Source organism: Molothrus aeneus, chromosome 20, assembly GCF_037042795.1.
Source record: "Molothrus aeneus isolate 106 chromosome 20, BPBGC_Maene_1.0, whole genome shotgun sequence".
In the NCBI taxonomy this organism is placed as follows: Eukaryota; Metazoa; Chordata; class Aves; order Passeriformes; family Icteridae; genus Molothrus; species Molothrus aeneus.
In genome coordinates, this window is record NC_089665.1 from 6,437,527 (window position 1) to 6,454,476 (window position 16,950).

The following is a 16,950-nucleotide window of genomic DNA, read 5'->3' on the forward strand; positions in this document are numbered from 1 at the left end:
ATGACGAGTGACCGGGGTATTTACGCAAATAGCCAGGGTTTAAGTCAGCACTACAGTCAGACAGGGTGAGTGGCTTCAGGTTATGGGCTTCACCTTGTCACTAGGTCATGATTTATGGCATTTTCAATGATTGTCATTATTGGATTGGAAAAGTAAACCACCACAGATTTAGCATCACCAAGCTAAGGCATGGATAACCGAGACGTGCAGCTTTGCTGTTGACACCTGTGATCCCTTCTAAGGCCACACTGTTCATTTGTCACTATAGCTGAGCTCAATCTCATTCTCAACCCGCCACCTACAGGGTTTGGTTTTTTTTTTCCTCCAAGATTATACTCATTTGGAGAAGAAAAAATTAATTGGCAGTGGCTCTTAGCTCCTAACCTAGAGAAGAGTCAAGGAAATATTCAACCTGGGTCCTGCCCTTTGGCAGATGCCACCCTTTAAAGCATTCATGGTTCCATAATCTCGTTAGGAAGCAACCAATGCTTTTATTATGTTCACCCTCAGAAGGAAAACTAATGATTAACTTATTATCACTTTATTTTGAGATAGTACTGCAAGAGTGCACATCACCTTACAAACACAGAGAAGATGACCCAGGCCTGCCCCGAGGAGTTTACAATTCCACTTCGGCAAACGCTACAAAAAAATTCTGTGGACAGGAAAAGGTGGGAGAGGTAATGCTGGCAGGTTAAAGAGTGGGTTTTCTGAAAGAGGGGATTGTCTCCAGAATAAAAAGCAGGTGACAGAGGGTCAGGCACAAGGAAGTGACAAACAGCAGTGGGAGGACAATGTGGAGCACAGGACACCTGGTAAAAACAGATTGCACAGAGACAGGCTGGCAGCACATGGAAGAAAACCAGGACCTGTGGGCTTTATAATTAACATGTAAGATTGCAGCTACATAACACATCATTGTTTCAGCTATTCCAGAGAAGATAACATTGTGAATCAGAAGTGGCCTTTTTTTTTTTTTTTAATAAAAAACCCCAAACCAGTCCATTCCCAACAGGAATCTGTTGTACTGTAATACTATTTTCCATTATGAGCACTTTGCACTTTTAAAATGGGGTGTAGGGAATTTCAAGCTCTGCAGATCCAGAAAAAAAAATCAAAGGGGGGAAAAAAAGAGTAGCAAATATGTGTAGTTTAGAGATTTCATTCCTTTTACCCTACAGTATCTGCTTTGAATTTTGTAGCATATTTTCCAAATTCATCAGCCTGTCAAGAGGGAAATCTCCTACTTGAAAACATTTTAGTGATTTACGGACTTAGTTAAAATCTCATTATCCTGCAATTTTCCTTTGCAGACAGAGCATGAAGAGGCCAGGCTTTGCTGTGGGAGTTAAACATTTCAGTTGCTGTAGCAGCACTGCACTTAAATTGGTGTCTCAGCAAGATTTGCCCCCTTTTTTTCCCAGACATCTGTGTCCAGTTTCATCTCAAGGATCCAGATATAGCTTTACTCAGTGACTGTCATAGTGTAAGTGTCCTATTAAGCAGAACAGCACAGATTTTCTCTGCTACTTCTGACATTGTGTCACTGCATTAGTGCTATAAAGGCTGTGTCAACAGGGCTTAGGTTCTGACAGATTAGTGAAAGCAAAAAGCTGTCACCCTCCCTTCCCCACTCTGTGAATTCAATTTTATTTTAATACAAATGCAGATTAAATGCATGTGAGAGGCTGTAGAGCCTGGGAGCAGTGTCTGCAGAAGGTGCAATCGCTTTACACAGCAACACCTTTGAGGTACTCACAGATCAGGTTTCTGCTCTTTACATTCAGCTGGGGTTGCTTCCATGGAGCTCTCTCCCATGGCCACCCTCCTTGCACTTCCCATATGGATCAGGGTAAGGAGGTACAAAGGACACAAAAACCTTCCTAAGTCCTACAAACTCATCATTTAGGAATTATGAGAGCAGTTCAACACATTGACCTATATTTGAGTTCTACAGATAAATGCATTATTGATGCTAACTGCTGGGACTCTATACTCTTTGGTAGCCCATTTATTATTCCCACAAGGTATCTCGTGCACCAGGTATTGTCTTGGTCCTGAAACACTCAGCTGGGAAGCAGCAATGCTGTTTTCCACTCCAAATGTATATAATGTTATTATATACAACTCCATTTCCCTAAGCATCAAAGGATGAGGCAAACTGCCCCTGATCAACTACAGTGACACGACCACCTCAGCTGTGTTTCTGCTGTGCAAGACAATGTTTGGAACAATCTGAAGGCAGAATATTGCCCTCCTGCAATAGTGACCCCACTGCTGCAGGAGGTGCAGCTCTGAAGCAGTTATGCCTCAATCAGTAGAGTGTTTGCACATCCTGCATGCAGGTACAGGTTTTTGATAGATAAATATGAGACTGAAGTTAGTTTGGTTCACAACTGTCAAAATAAATTTCACTCTGTTCAATCAGAGCAGTGTTTCACTTCAGCCCAGCGTGTTTTCTCCAGCTTTGGCCAATTCTTACAGGACAGAACATGCAGACAAGTATCTTTCCTTGGCATAACTTTCATATTTACAGCAACTTAAAATCTCCCTGAGTTAGTGGATGCATCAGACCATTGTTTAACCAGCCTCTTCTTTTAAAAACATTGATACTTCTGTTCCCCACTACATTCTGCAGCAAAGAATTCCAGTTTGACTTTGCATGGCCCCAGAACATGATCCCATTTGTCTGTTCAACCCTGAACAGCTAAAAGCTCCCTCTGTGCCCACCAGGACATGAGCTCTCCTCACAGCTGACCAGCAGCTTCTGACATTAAGCACACACGTTCACCAGTTCATCAGATGAAACTGGATTTGAAGATATCCCTAATAAAGGGCAGGATCTGGGAATTGCAGTAGGGAGGTAGATGGCAGAAATAAAATTGTGTTCTTTGAAGAATGTGCAGCTCAATTAAAAGGCAGCAGCATCTCCACTAAGACTTCATTAAAATTTGCCACTCTCTGTTCCACTATTTTGCTGAGACATTTGTAACAGGCATTTAAGTGACATAAGAGTGGAAGAAATCACATTCAATTCTGAAACTGAGGTGGAAGTAATGCTGGCTAGCACACAAAACACCAACTCTGCTTTAGGACACTGAGACTATGGATGGAGGCTCACACACCTGATACTTAATCTGTCATTGTCATGTCATGAGTATCTCTGAGCAGGAGCAGGACTCTTCTCAAAATATTTAGAAGTATTGTAATATAAAATGCAGAAATCTGCAGAAAGCCCTCTGGTTGTACCACTGCTGGTGTATCTCTGAACATGTACTTGAGACAAGACAGGTGACCAGCAAAATTAATCAAAACTCTGCCTTCTTAATTATTGCTCAAAAAAAGATGGAAAGCTCATTAAATCATCACCAAAACACAAAAAGTTCCAGAAGAATACAGTGTTGACAGCAGGCAGTAAATCTGCCTTGAAACAAACACATTTAATAAAGGCAACACATTAAAAAAAAAAAAAATCACAGATGTGTAAAATCCTCAAGTGGTGAATCCTGAAAGGAGTGAAGACTAAAAGGTACCACGGCGTGCGGAGCAGCAGCGACTGGAGATGGCGCTGCCGGCCCACGGAGCGCTGGCCCTGCCACCAGCCAGGGAGGGACCCGCGGGGCTGCAGCAGAGCTGAAACCCTGCCCGGCCTGAGGTTCTGCCTCCCCCAAACCCCAGCGAAGGAGCTCGCAGCCAGCTCTGCTTCCAGGTCATCTGTCACAGGAAGGTGGCAGCACGGTGTTGTTTCTTGGACTTTTCCAACCAGACACAGTTGAATGTCTGAGCCCCTGGCAGGCTTTGCAGTAAAACACCACCACTATTTCTCCAGAATTGTTTTATTTCTGCCCCAACCTTCCCGCAGCCACCAGCTCAGCCCAGTGCAGTCGGTGCTCCTCCTCAGCCCTGCACAGCCCTGCTCCCAGCAGCTCCACTCGGTGCAGTGCTTAACACAGGGCTACAAAGCCTGAGCTGCCGACCTCAACAAGAAGGTTAAGGGCAGAAAAGTCTGCTTTAGACAAGGAAAACCTCTATAAAAATAAGCAGGTTAAAAATTCCCTTTGTATTCCCTCCCTGGGGCACCTTTATCCACACATATTGCTCTGACAGCAGCTTCACCTTACAATCAATCACCAGGTGCTCTGTCCAGACAGAGCATCAACATTGCAGAAGGCTCCTAGAACAGCCAAAGTGGCAGCATTTTGGTCAGTCACAGTAACCTGGTGTTCAGCAGCTGGGTGACCATTATCACAGCAAGGTAAATCAGCTATGGCTAAAGGAAAAATGACATCACCAAATCACCCTGCCACATGTCCACAGGATCCAGTTACCAGACACAAAGGAGTGTTCAGCACTCCTGGTTCTTTTCACCAGCAGGTCAGCTCATGGGAACACCAAGGTATCTGAAGCCCCAGAACTCAGCTTCAAGAAGCCTCTCCACTTTTTACTGAACACACATTGCTGCTCCCCTCCCAGGGGCATCTCAGGGGGGAAGGAGAGGCAAAAGGCAACAAAGTCTCAAAGCACTTCATCGGTAAACGAGATCCAATTCTTATCTCAGAGGCTCCAGGACTGCAGACAGTTTAAAACAAGTACAGGTGAGTTTGCCAACCGGGAAGAAGAGGAATTCCAGGCCTCCCAAGGCTTGGTCTAGGACCAGCAGTCCACTATAGGCTCTTCATTTCAGTGTGGAAGGCAGATCCATTGCTCACAGTCTGTGTCATTTGAAGTGATAAAAGGTTTGGGAGCTGTCAGTGCTAGCAGCCAACATTTAGCGAAACACTGAAGCTGTGCTCATACACATAGGAATAAAAACCCCTTCCCTGCCTCAAACAGGGATATGTCTGGAGAGACAGTAAAACCACTGGTTCCAGCTACACATCAAGCAGAAAGACCATTATGAAGCCTTGGGGAGGGAGGACAGTGCAGCTTGCATCCGAGACTGTGTCAGCCAAGTTTGGGGGAAGAAGGGGAGAAAACAGACTGCAGTGTGTTACATTTGCAAACTCAGTTTATGGTCTGTCTTCCCTCTTCCCCCATCCCTCTCTTCCTTCTCTCCCCAGTTTCCCATGCAAACTCTCTGCTGCTGGAGAGTGTGATCAGGGGATAATTTAAGACACAATAGCTGTGTGGCCTTTATAAAAAGGAAAAGTGTCCCATGTTTTGGAATAAGGAGCGGGAAGTCTCCTCCTGCCATTATCTGAGGAAATCTCAGTCATGATGTCCAGCCCTCACTCCAGTGATGAGCAAAGACTGGCAGAGCCAGGGGAGAAATGTCCTGGCTTACACCACAGGTAGAACCCACAGATGTGGTAGGAACTTGTACAGGGGAGGTTGTACATGAAGCACCAGTTTAAACAAAGGCTTCCTCAGTGGGAGTGCCATTGATTTTGAAGAAAAGTTTGGCATCTTCCATCTTCTGCTTTTTTTCTCTCTCTAGCCTGCGCCTGTAGCAGACCAGGTAGATTGGGAGGCAGAAACCCAGGAGGCTCAGGCCAAGCAAGCCAACATTCACCTGCAGGAGGAAAGCAAACCAAAATTAGGCTGGTTAGGAGAAGACAACAACCCAGTCACGCGTGCAGCAGTGTCAGAGCCCAGCCCACATCACCAGCTGTGGGCAAAGCAGGAGACGCCCTGCTCCCTGTGCTGGCAACATCCTCCACTGTTTTCATTTTACACTCAGAGAACCTTGTGTGTACAAGCTAAATGCTGCAAGAGTTTGTCACTCTGGATTATGGCTGTGGGAGTCTTGTTCCACAGAACAGGCAAAGGCTGTTGGAGCTGCAGGTGTTACACACCAAGTTTGCTGATTGAAGAGCAACAGGCATGGGCACACGTAGCCTAAAAACCAGAATTCTCTCCAGGATCACCCATGTCACCCATGATTTCATTGAGCTGCCCAGACTCTCAGCAAGGCACTACATTAGCCCTGCCCTCAACAGCCATTTGGCTTTTTGGACATTAGCATCAGCAATCCAAAATTTTTGCTGGAGCTTGTAGCTCTCAAGCATCACATTGTTTTTCCTCAGTTTTGAGGTCTGCTCACACTCACCCATTTTAACCTGACAGACACTGACTCACCACATAAAGTGTTAGTGGAAAGCATTCCCTTCCTCCCTTTCCATTCACCATAAGGGTTACTGGCTTTCCTGCCCAGGGACTCATTACTCACACAAGGAAAGGTCTCCTGGACAGCACCAAGGTAACAGCAGACTGAGATACACGAAAAATTACAGCTGGTTTTAACCTTGGTCCATGCACAGGAGTCCTTCAATGAGCCAAAAACCATCTTAACCCCCAAGCTTTCACATCAAAACTCAAGAACTTGCCCAGAGGGGGTCTCCTTTCAAAGGTCCTGTCAGTGCCATGAAGAGAGGCTGCTGCAGGAGGGCAAAGAGGGCACTGATCAACGACTGCAGCCCTGTCAAGCTGCCAAACTGAGTCGAGGGGTATCTGTCAACAAAGAAAGCAACAGCATTATTATGTGTCACCTTGACTTCATATCACCCAGGTCAGATTACATTCCCAGTCCAGTAACAACAAAGACCAACATGAGAGCACAGGCCCAAGACAGGCATAATGTGCAGAACTCCCTCCTGCACTGGGTAACTGCCCCTTTTTACAGGTTATTTACAAACACCCTGTGGTGTCACACTGCTCCTGAGAGCAGAATGGAACTGCTGCCAAGGCTGGAGCCTTCTTCTTCAGATTATCCTCATCCCGAGCTCTCAGACTTTAGCAATATCAGATCCAGCACTTGTTTTGTTTTGCAGCTCTGCTGTGGGCAAGTGGAAGTGCTTATACAGCTCCTGTTTCTATTGCACAGGGAGCAGAGTGTGGATATTTACAAGTTAAAAGCAGGGCTTCTTCATCCAGATGACAACACCAGTGCCTGAGCAATCATTTTCATCTGGTCATAACAATTTGCTCCCTTTGGAGGTGAGTGAAACCTGCACAACAGGTTAGTGTTTTCCTTTTTAGAGGACAAGTCTGATCCTATGTCAAACTAAACAACACTGTTGACTGGCAAGTGCTGGTATCAGATAATAATAATGGAAAAATAAATTTCAGGAATCTTCTAACATCTTTCTCTTTCCATGACTGAGCAGTATTTAAAAAGAGTCAAGTTAAACTAAACTTGGAAAGAAAGAAGCAAATCAAAACTTTCAAATAATAAAAAAAGTCACATTCAAAGCAAAAATACCTCAACTCCAGGAAGTTCCAGAGTTGCGATGGTCAAATAGGATTAGCTTACCAGTAAGGTGATACTTACTGCAACATACATTTATTTACCTTGCCCAAGACAAAAATATTTTGCTTCTGGCTGCCAGGGAACCAAAAGTTTATACATTTCTGAAGTAAAGTCTTAGATGTGTTGTCTAGTCTGGATTCCCCAGACACTGGGATCTAAACCTTTGACAGAAATAGTCTGTGCAGTCTCCATCCATGGAGATATTCAAACAAAATCAGTTGTACTCTTGGACCACCTGCACTACCTGACCTTAGTCTTGAGAGGTCCCTTCCTACCCCAACAAATCTCTCAAAGATTCCCAGAAAGGAACAGCTCCTCTTTGTTCCTCTGTCCTACCTGCCAGCACTGAGGGACAGATCTGTTTTCAAGGCCAAAAACATTGCTTAATGAGGAAGAGAGTATTCAGATTCAGCTATTGATAACTTGCTAAGTTGGAAACAGGATGGGTGATCTGTCCTGGGAAAGGGAGGAGGCATCACTAATGGTATCTTGAGCAATGTTTTACCAATGTCAACTTCAGAGGAGAGCAGCAGTGATGTTTTCAGTCCTGTTAATGTTTTACCTGGGCACATGCACACATCTGCTCATTGCAAGACAAAAAAAGCCTTGAGTTTTTACTATATAACCTGTGTGTCAATAGTTTAGTCTCACACATAACTGTTCCTGTCTCTGTTGCTAAACAAGGAAAGCCCTGGGATTTCAGTCCAGCTGTTGTCATGCCTAGAAGTGACTGAGGAAACAAATTGCATCATTTTTCCCCTCTGACCATGAAGACCTCATTCCTGATCTCCATCTCCCCAGGACAGACCATCACCCCAAACCAGTTTATCTGGCCAGCCACATCTTATAGGGAACCAGAGACTTACACAGCTGCATAGAGGCCTCCCACAGCTGAGTGGATGAATCCTCTCACAATTGTGTGCAAAATGAAGGACAGAATCTGAAAAAAAGAAGCAGAAAAATGTCACATCCCAAACACCCACTCAGGTGTGCCAGAACCCAACACCATTCCTAAAAGCTTTTCTTTTCAGGTAGGATTGGGAAACCCAGACCCAAAACCTGAAATATCAGCATGAGGGAACAAATTTGTACCTGTCTCCAGGCACTGCTTTTCCTTACTCTGCACACACACAAGACCTCTCTCATTTGTAGGTGGCACTGCTGCAAGGACGTGTCCCCAGCAACCCCTGGCCAGGATCACAATGCTTTTTCCATGGCCACCAATTTAGTTAATTTTCCACAGGTTATTGCAGACAACACGTAAGTATGAGCAAACTGCTCTTACTTGCTCATAGGCAAACTGATGTTTGCCTACATCATGAAGGTGTGTTTAAGTGTAGCATAAAATCACTAAACTCCTCTGCCAAAAATAGGTGGTGCCACAGAATAAATATTTTAACAGGTTTATAATCCCACAGGTACCACTGGGCACAGCATTTGACGCAGGAATAAGCTGCTGTACACATCACTCTGTTATGCTTCTTGCTGCAAGTTTTTACAACCTTCAGCAGCTTAAATCAAGCCCAGTTTAAATGTACAGGCACTGCTGAGAGGATCTTGGTGGGCAAGAATTTGTTGCCACACAGGCCAGCTGCAGAAACTTCAAGAAAAGTTAAAAAAAAAAAAAAAACAACTTTAAAGTGCAAATAAATTCTGAATCAAGTGGCATCTTAACTACAGCTGCTTGTTCAGGTTTTCCCAAGAGATCTAAACAGCACAGTGTTATTTGTTTCTGCTCTGAAAGTGGGGCTTGCAAAGCAGGATGTAAGTTTCCCAGCCCTCCTGCCACCACCAGCTGGTTCTCCTGGCACTGTGCTGTCATTCTGCCAGCACCCCACCCATTTCACCTACTCACTTGCAAGGGTAGATTAGGAATAAGACAGGTGATTCCAAATCCAACCAGCAGGAAGTTGGTGAATACAAAGGCATTGGTGGCGTTGGTGATTTTCTGGATCTGACGGTCACGCTTTTTCTTTTTCTTGTCACCTCTGGAAGGACAGCAAAACCTGGGTTACAAACACTCCCAGCAGCTGCTGGGACTCACAGCAAGATTCTCTACACATCACATCAACTATCTACACCAGTCTGGTTACAGAACTGCCTATGGAGGTGCTGGGATCTCCACCAGTGGATGCTGAGGAACATCTGGGTAATTATTTCAGTGCTGTTACTCTTACTCTTAGGCTAGGAGGGAAGTCTGAGCCTCTCCTGCTACAACTTAAATTTGCTCTTCTCGACTGATCTTAGTGGACATGGAAGATAGTCTGCTCCTTTCCTCTGCAATTATCAAGTCTTCCTTCAGGCTTTCTTTTCTATACTGCAGAGCCATTATTCTTTTCAGTCTTTGATCCCACAACACACAAGGCAGAGCAGAGGGGGCCTGCCCGGTGGCTGCATGTCCCGTGTGGGGCACACTACGCACTGCTCAGCGTTGCTCTCCTCATTCTCTTCTGAGCCATCATCACACTCTTTCATTCTCCAGTCCATGATGTATCCGATCACAGGCGCTGTCAGCAGGCACAGCAGCTGCAGGACCCCAAAAATGGAAGTGTAGAAAGCCACTGCAGGGAAAAAAAAAAATATTACAAATAGTTTTCAGTCCAAGCGAGAGGAAAAAATATGAAAAAAACCCCTTCCCATTATCACTTCTCTTATCAGTCATTCATCAACCTCCCAGACATCAGAATAGACATGCTGGGCACACTTCTTTCAGCCATTCTGATCCTGCACTGGAATTCTCTGGGCAGCAGCAGGTAGGGCTCCAAAAATGGGGACACAGCACCCACTCAGTGCCAGTGAGGTTTATTCTGGGCAGGACCAGCAGGAAAAGTTTTTATAAGCTTTGTGTGCTGCACAGCCAGGCCTGCTTTAGTCATCTCCTCTCCTGCCTTGCTGGGAGCTGCAGCTACAGCTTCTCCAGCTGGGATGCTCCAGTGAGGACAATCAGGCTGGGAAGGTGAGGACTAACCCAGTTTGTGCTGAATGGACAAATTTGGAAGAAAGGGGACAGGAGATTAACATCTAAAAATAACAGCATTTGTGAGCAATTGTTAAAAAGTTTAAAGTGATGAAAATTTCGTGCTAACGATGAGAGAAGTATCTCTGTGGCTTGCTAAGGGAAAGCTGATGCCAGCAGACTCAGAAGAAATCGTCCCCTCCCGTTACTGAGCAGTTCCCCCACCCTGCAAGGCTTTTTTCCACTTCCTCTCGCAGCCCACGTGGTGGCTGAGGCACTACACAGAAGGGCTGGTGAGTCACGGTGTGCCACAGCTCCAAAATAAGGATGTAGCTCTGAAACTGCCCATCTCAGCACCCAGAGCACAAGTTACAGCCCTGTAAGCAAAGCAGCTGAAATTTTCATTTGTCCCTCCCGTTTTTAAGTCCAGCCAAAGCTGTACAGCCAGGATTTCCACCAAAATCCACTTGGTAATGCAGAGAAAGTTTCCAACAAGCCTCTCTCTCCTCCACAGTTGCAGCAAACCCCAGCAGGGCTGCTCTGCTGTGCCCAAGGATGGCACCTGGTGATCTTTTCCTGGCTCCAGCTGCTGGCAAAGGAGCTGAGAGGAACTTCCAAGCTCCAAACTCACATTCATGGCCCCGTTCCTCCCACAAAGACAAGCCCTGAAGTGACCCCACATCCCCTCTCATGATAGCAACTGCTGCAGCCAAGAGAAACAGGTGGCATCACTCTCTGTGAGCATTGCAGGAGCTGATTTACTGCTGGCTGGTTATTTTTTAATAGAGGGTAAGAAGCAAGCCATGCTGTCATGTTTTGCCTCTTTATGCTACCCTGAACACTTAATCTTAGGCTCTAAACAGCAAGGGCAGAGGGCAGCTTGAATTAGGGAGTGAAATTTATGGGGTCAGCAAGGGAAGGGGAGGAAACACAGTAGCTGCTACAAAACAAGGCCCCTCAGCTTATCTGTCATCTTAAAAAACATTCTTTCCCAAGGAGAAAAAGCAAGAATACCCAGCAAAGGAAGCACACATGGGCACAAGCCTTTACATTTCCTGTTTTAAATGCTTTTCACTCAGAACTACCCTGAACAAGCACCTCACACTGTTGAGTTTTCCAGCCCAAGGTCTCTCAGTATCACCACATTTGAGAGCAAGGTAACAATTTATTAAAGATGCAGACAAATTTCAGGTTCTAGGCTTAACAGGTCTCCTCTCCCCTGCCTTCCTACAACACAATTGCACAGTCATTTACAGAATGAACCCTTAAGCTTCTTCCTCATCTTTTGGGGGGTTTCAGCAGATAAGCAGCCACAGACTGACTGCTCTCTCCACCTTTTGGTTTCCTGACAGGTCTAATTCACCAAAACCTGCACAGAAAGAACTTTCAAGGACATTGTGCCTCACTGCAATTAAAGACTTCACTACTTCTCTGCATGATTTTCCCCACATCCTTCTCTCCTGTTGTAATCCCAGGAATATTTAACTTTTGACCACAACCCTTGCAGGGTTTGACTCAGCTCTCCTCTCCCCTCCCTCAGTGCTCCCAAGGGCAGCTGCAGGTGGAGGGAGCTCTCTGAGCAAACCCCACCCAAGAGAATAAATGCAGGAACCAGGAGGAATGTGAGGGAGCAGCATCCCATCCCCTCCTGATTGCATTTCTGGAGAGCTGCACGTGCCTTGGAGCTGCTCTTGCAGCAGAGCCTGACACTGCTGGGACCAGACAATGCCACTGTTTTGCTGATGCCATGGAAACACCAAGACAGAGACTGCACTGCAATGAGCCCAGGCTACATTCAGGGGGAGGAAGGGAAAAAATAGGAAGAAATCTTAAAGGTGGCACAGAAAAATTGCAGCATACTCAAGGGGCACAATCCCTGTTTTAGGAGGGAGTTTGATCTAAGCAGAATTGGCAGCTTATATAGTTAATGTTAATTCTGAAATTCCAAGGAGGGGAGGAGAAGGAAAGAAATTAAAATTAAATTAGTACAGCAAGCCAGGGTAAAAATAAATAATAATTTTTTTTTAAAGCAGTGTTAGAGTTACAAGGTAAGCAGAAAAGGAAGCAGTGCTGGGAAAGGTAGGCAGTGTGAAGTTTGTCCTGTTTTGCTGTTTAATGTCTAAGCTGGCCACTGAGCCAGGAGATAAAGAGCTGAATGCTGCAGGCTGTCAGAGGCTCAAGAAACAAAGCAATTCAGGGAATGCCAGGGCACTTGGAGTTTCCTGAGTTTCCTTCCCTCCCCCAGAGCTCACTCCTGTTTTCAGAGGAGTGCCTCTTGATTTATCAGCTTCATGCAATCCAGATTTAACAAGTTCAAACTGGATCTTACTACAAAGGACAAAAACAAAATTAAAAAAAAAAAGGCTAAGTCCTGTTTTGCAATCCAGGGTATTTCTGACAGTAAACTAATGTACTCTTTCCTGTTTGCTCCATGAACTTCATCAGAACTATAAATGCAGGGAGTCCAGCACGGGGAGCAGCCCTGAGCCTCCCCAGCACCCACCAAGCTGCACAAAAAACCAGCTCTGACTTCACTTCTCCCCCCCTGGGTGCTGGGCTGAGGCTCTGAGTCCAAGCATTACTCATGAGAGTCAGCTGCTCTGCATTCTCTGCTTGCTTGGGATAACTTAAGCAAATACCTGATGAAATAGGTTTTCCAGTTAAAATAAAAATTAGCAGTCCACCCCCAGGGGTTACTTGCAAGAGCCTATGTGGGGAAATAACGTGGGGCAGTATCTGACAGACACAGGGTTAAAATTAGCCTGACATTCAAGCACCTACCTCACTGCCCCTGTGCTGGGCTGGTTCCAGCCCTTCCCTGGACCCTCTCAGCAGCTGTCAGTGCACTTGGACACCATGGATTGCCCTGCATGGAGTATCTGCTGAGTAATCAGCTGCTCTGCCTTCACTCACCAAGGATGGGTCAGCTCCCAGCCCCAAGGATGCAGTAAAAGTCTTCAGAGGTTCCCCTACCTTGACTTTCATCTCCAGACAGAAACTCCAGGATGGTGTTCATGGCTCCCATGTAGAAGATGAGCCTCAGCTGAGTGACACACATGGTGATGAGGCTGAGCAGCAGGATGGGACTGAAGACACTCTTCATGAAGGAGGGAGTAGCTGCAGGAGGAATAACAGAGCCTCTGAAGAAGGCAGCACAGCCTGGCAAACATTGACAGTTTTGCCTCTGGCCTAGCAGGGCCTCTCCTGGCCAGGAGTGCCAGTGGCAGCCCCAAGGAGTTCACCTGGTCCCTCACAAGCTCCCACCATCAGCAGCTGCTGGACTTTGGCTACCAGTGACTGGGGCAAGGCAGCAGGAAAGGAGGCTGCCCTGATCTGGTGGATTAAGACAAAAAGAAGCCTCAAACCATTTGCTTTCACCATCAAGGCCTGGTTGGATGGGGCTTTGAGCAATGTGTTCTGGTGGAAGGGGTGGAATTAAATGATCTTTAAGGTCCCTTCCAGGTCAAACCATTCTATGATGCCCCAGAGTTAAGAAGGCTTGGTCATGGTGGCAACAATCCACCCAAGAGCCAGCAGTGACCAGCTGCCCTCTCCCCCTGCGGCCACAGCAGCTCCCATGTGCTGTCCCCACCACTGGCTGCACCATCTGTGTTCAGGGAAGGACACAAGGACAGGATTCCTTACATAACTCCTGCTCCAGTCCTGGTGGCTGGCACGAGGCCCTGGCAACACCTGGATCACGTTTTGCTCCCTTCCAAACAAGTCTGGAGCAGAGCAGGGAGGCCAACAGGCCCGTGCCAGCACCCTGGGGCACCCCAGAACCACACCTGCACTGTCAGGCTGGCACTTCACTTCCAGGTCCACTGTAGACAGACAGAGCTTGTTGTTCTCCTGCAGAGCTGCTGGCTCCTTGGGGCCCTTCATGGAGCTCCCCACGCTGAGGCGGCGCCCCACGGTCGTCACTTGCTTGTAGAACTGCTTCCCAGTGATTTTGTGGTCGAATCCCAGCCAGCTGAACTTTATTTTCACCCTGTTGGGTTGCAAAGAGCGTGAGAGCTGCAACACAGGGTGAGGAGTCAGAGGCAGCAACGTTGCAGGAGTCAGAAAGGCTATTTGTGGATTTAAGGCACTGGTTTCCATTACAGACCCACAAATGGTTTTGATCCAGAGCACACTGAGATACTTTCCCTGGGCCAACTTGGCATAAATCAATATAAAAATACTTATGACCAGGAACAGATCATTTTCCCTTCGTAATTCCCACAGTTTGGAAAGTTCTGCTCTGCACAGGTAATCACATGCTAGTGGCAGGCAGAAATCCTCAGCCTAAGAGGTGGCAGCAATAAACAACATGCAAGGGCTTCCCTGTCTACTCCTCTATATTCTTTGTGCCAGCTTTTCCTAGAGGATTGGGAATGGGATTAGCCCTGGAGACTTACGAGTAGTCCATGTCTTCTGGTCCTGGGAAAGGCTCCAGGGGCCAGTTGAAGAAGCAGTTGAGGAAAACGAGTCCTGCACAGCTTGCCCAGACAAGCAGGATAAGGATGAAGGAGACCCCAAAGTCATAGATAACCTGGGAATCACAAGGGAATATGGGTTTGGCTACAGGAGCACAAAGATGCTTCAATATTCTTGGAATGAGGTCTGAGAGGAACAGGGAAAGAACATCATGATACACTTAAAATGGGTTAAACTCAAGTGGTAACAAAAACCAGTTTTGTGACAAGGACTTTCTTGGAAAACCAGCAGGAATTTCCCTGCACACCTGAGACTGCAGTGAAACACCCCTGGTTCAGAACCAGGTGATCTATCCAGGCAGCCCAGGTGACCATCTCGTGTCCCTTCAGTGCCATCTGCCAGCCATGAATTGTGTTCAAAGCCAACCACTGGTGACCATCACACAGATAAAATACACATTTGTGTATTACAAATATATATAGACACACAACTTAGAGATTAACAAAGCAATCTTTTCTAAAAAAACCTTTAGTTTTTCACTTCTACTTAGCACTTCTAAAGTTTTTTATCTGCTTCACTCTTGAGGCAGTCACTTGGGAAGTCTCTAATACAGACAGGAACTGAATCTTGCAAATGCACATCCCTTAAAAAAGCTTTAGCAAATAGCCCCTCTTTCTTTCCACTTTATTGCTAAACAGGGCAAGACACCAGCACAACACCACCAGTCACAAGCCTTGATCCCACAGCCTCACCTTGATTCCTGGGAAAGTCACAGCAGAGGAAGCATAGGAGCCAATCATCAGAGCAATGAACGTGGAACGAAGGTCCCCAAACATGTTGGGCAGCTGGGGAGAGAGAGGAACATCAGCTGGAGCAGGAATGAGGCTCCCTCATGGAGATATTGGCATTTAGGATTAATTCTCCTGGATACCAGAATGTGAAGCAGCTAGTTTTACTTAGGCATGACTTAGCTCTTCAAGATATTACTCTGCAGGTTTCACTGGTGTCTCCAGAGACAGGGAATGTCTACAGCCCAAGATTTATGTGCTTACTGACGCTGCTTCTTTCCAGACTGACAGCATATTTTGCATCATTCACTTTTAGCACAGGAGCATTTGCTCCAGCTCTTGTGCTTTCTTTAAAAGTTCCTTACCCCCAAACCTTTAGCCACCACTTTTCCTCTCCCACAAACATGTGCCCAAATTCTGTTTATCACCTTCTTTTTAGCCAAGGATTGTTAGACACAGGCTGCAATCTTTAACACACCCTGCAACACCTTGAACTGCCAGCCAGCTTTGTTTATGCACCTTGGGTCAGCACCCAAATCCTTTGCAGCAGACCAGAAAGTTCCTGTTATAACAAGAAGGAACAGAGACAAGCACAAACAGTGCTGCTGTTTGCATTTCCATTTCTAGCCATCTCCAAGGCTCCTTCTGTGGCAGCAGACTCTCTCTGCTGATCATTTCTGCATCACTGGGATGGCTCAGATGCCTCAGCACACTATCCCAGAGTGAGGTGCAGGGAAGGAGTCACAAACACCAGATACCCAAGGATTTATCACTCAGCACAGCTACTGAGCTCTGCAGCAGGCAACACAACATTGCTACTCCTGCCATCCACCCCCTTCACTGCCTGGGCTCCCATCAGGTGTGCTGGCACTGCTGAGAGCAGACCAGGCTGGTTCTGCAAGGAGCTGTTGGGAAAGCAAAGCTCTCAGTAAGGACAGGCAGCAGCAGCTCACAGCAACCACTTCTGCCACCTGAACAGCAAAATCACTCCCAGGATGGCTCACCAGCCCTGCTTCCACTCAAGATCCAAAGGCAGAAACAGCAGGAGACCTTCCTACTCTGCTGGGAAAGGAAGAATCCCCTGTTTTCCTAAGCAACCAGAAGTGAACAAGTTTACATCACTCACTAATGCTGTCCTGGAAACTGGAAAGTAAAGGGAGAAACACTGAAGTTGTAAGGCTATGGAGAGCTGGGCTGGCACCTCCTGAAGCTGGTCAATGGGCAGAGATTCTGCTGCAGCCTGGCAGATTTCCCTCCCACCTCCTTTTTTTTGGGTCACTTACTCCCCAAATTCGCTTGAGCATCACTACCACGTCAGCCTCAGAGGACCTCAAAGCAGGACACTGCAGATGCCTTCTAGGACTGAAAGCACGAGCAGCCCTTCTTCTGTGCAAAGAGGCTGCTGAACAAAGAGATCCAGAGAACATCAACCTGAGCAAGCAAGTGCTGCCATCACACTCCCCTTGCACAGCTGAAAAACAAACCCATCTTTCCCAGGAGCAGCATATAAGGCAAGCAAATCTGGCTTGTGTCACGGC

General features: G+C 46.5%; 1 protein-coding gene across 1 annotated transcript in view; it reads right to left on the reverse strand.

Moving 5' to 3' along the window:
* Nucleotides 1–471: 471 nt before the first annotated feature.
* SLC43A2 (solute carrier family 43 member 2) overlaps nucleotides 472–16,950 on the reverse strand; it is a 31,468-nt gene continuing 14,989 nt past the window's right edge. Inside the window, exons 6-14 of the mRNA XM_066563299.1 lie at nucleotides 15,377–15,469; nucleotides 14,606–14,739; nucleotides 13,994–14,196; nucleotides 13,179–13,322; nucleotides 9,672–9,810; nucleotides 9,105–9,237; nucleotides 8,116–8,189; nucleotides 6,327–6,450; nucleotides 472–5,512 (exon numbers count right to left, since the gene is read on the reverse strand). Coding sequence (XP_066419396.1) covers nucleotides 5,351–5,512; nucleotides 6,327–6,450; nucleotides 8,116–8,189; nucleotides 9,105–9,237; nucleotides 9,672–9,810; nucleotides 13,179–13,322; nucleotides 13,994–14,196; nucleotides 14,606–14,739; nucleotides 15,377–15,469 — 1,206 coding nt within the window. The 3' untranslated portion in view covers nucleotides 472–5,350. The remainder of the gene's footprint in view (nucleotides 5,513–6,326; nucleotides 6,451–8,115; nucleotides 8,190–9,104; nucleotides 9,238–9,671; nucleotides 9,811–13,178; nucleotides 13,323–13,993; nucleotides 14,197–14,605; nucleotides 14,740–15,376; nucleotides 15,470–16,950) is intronic.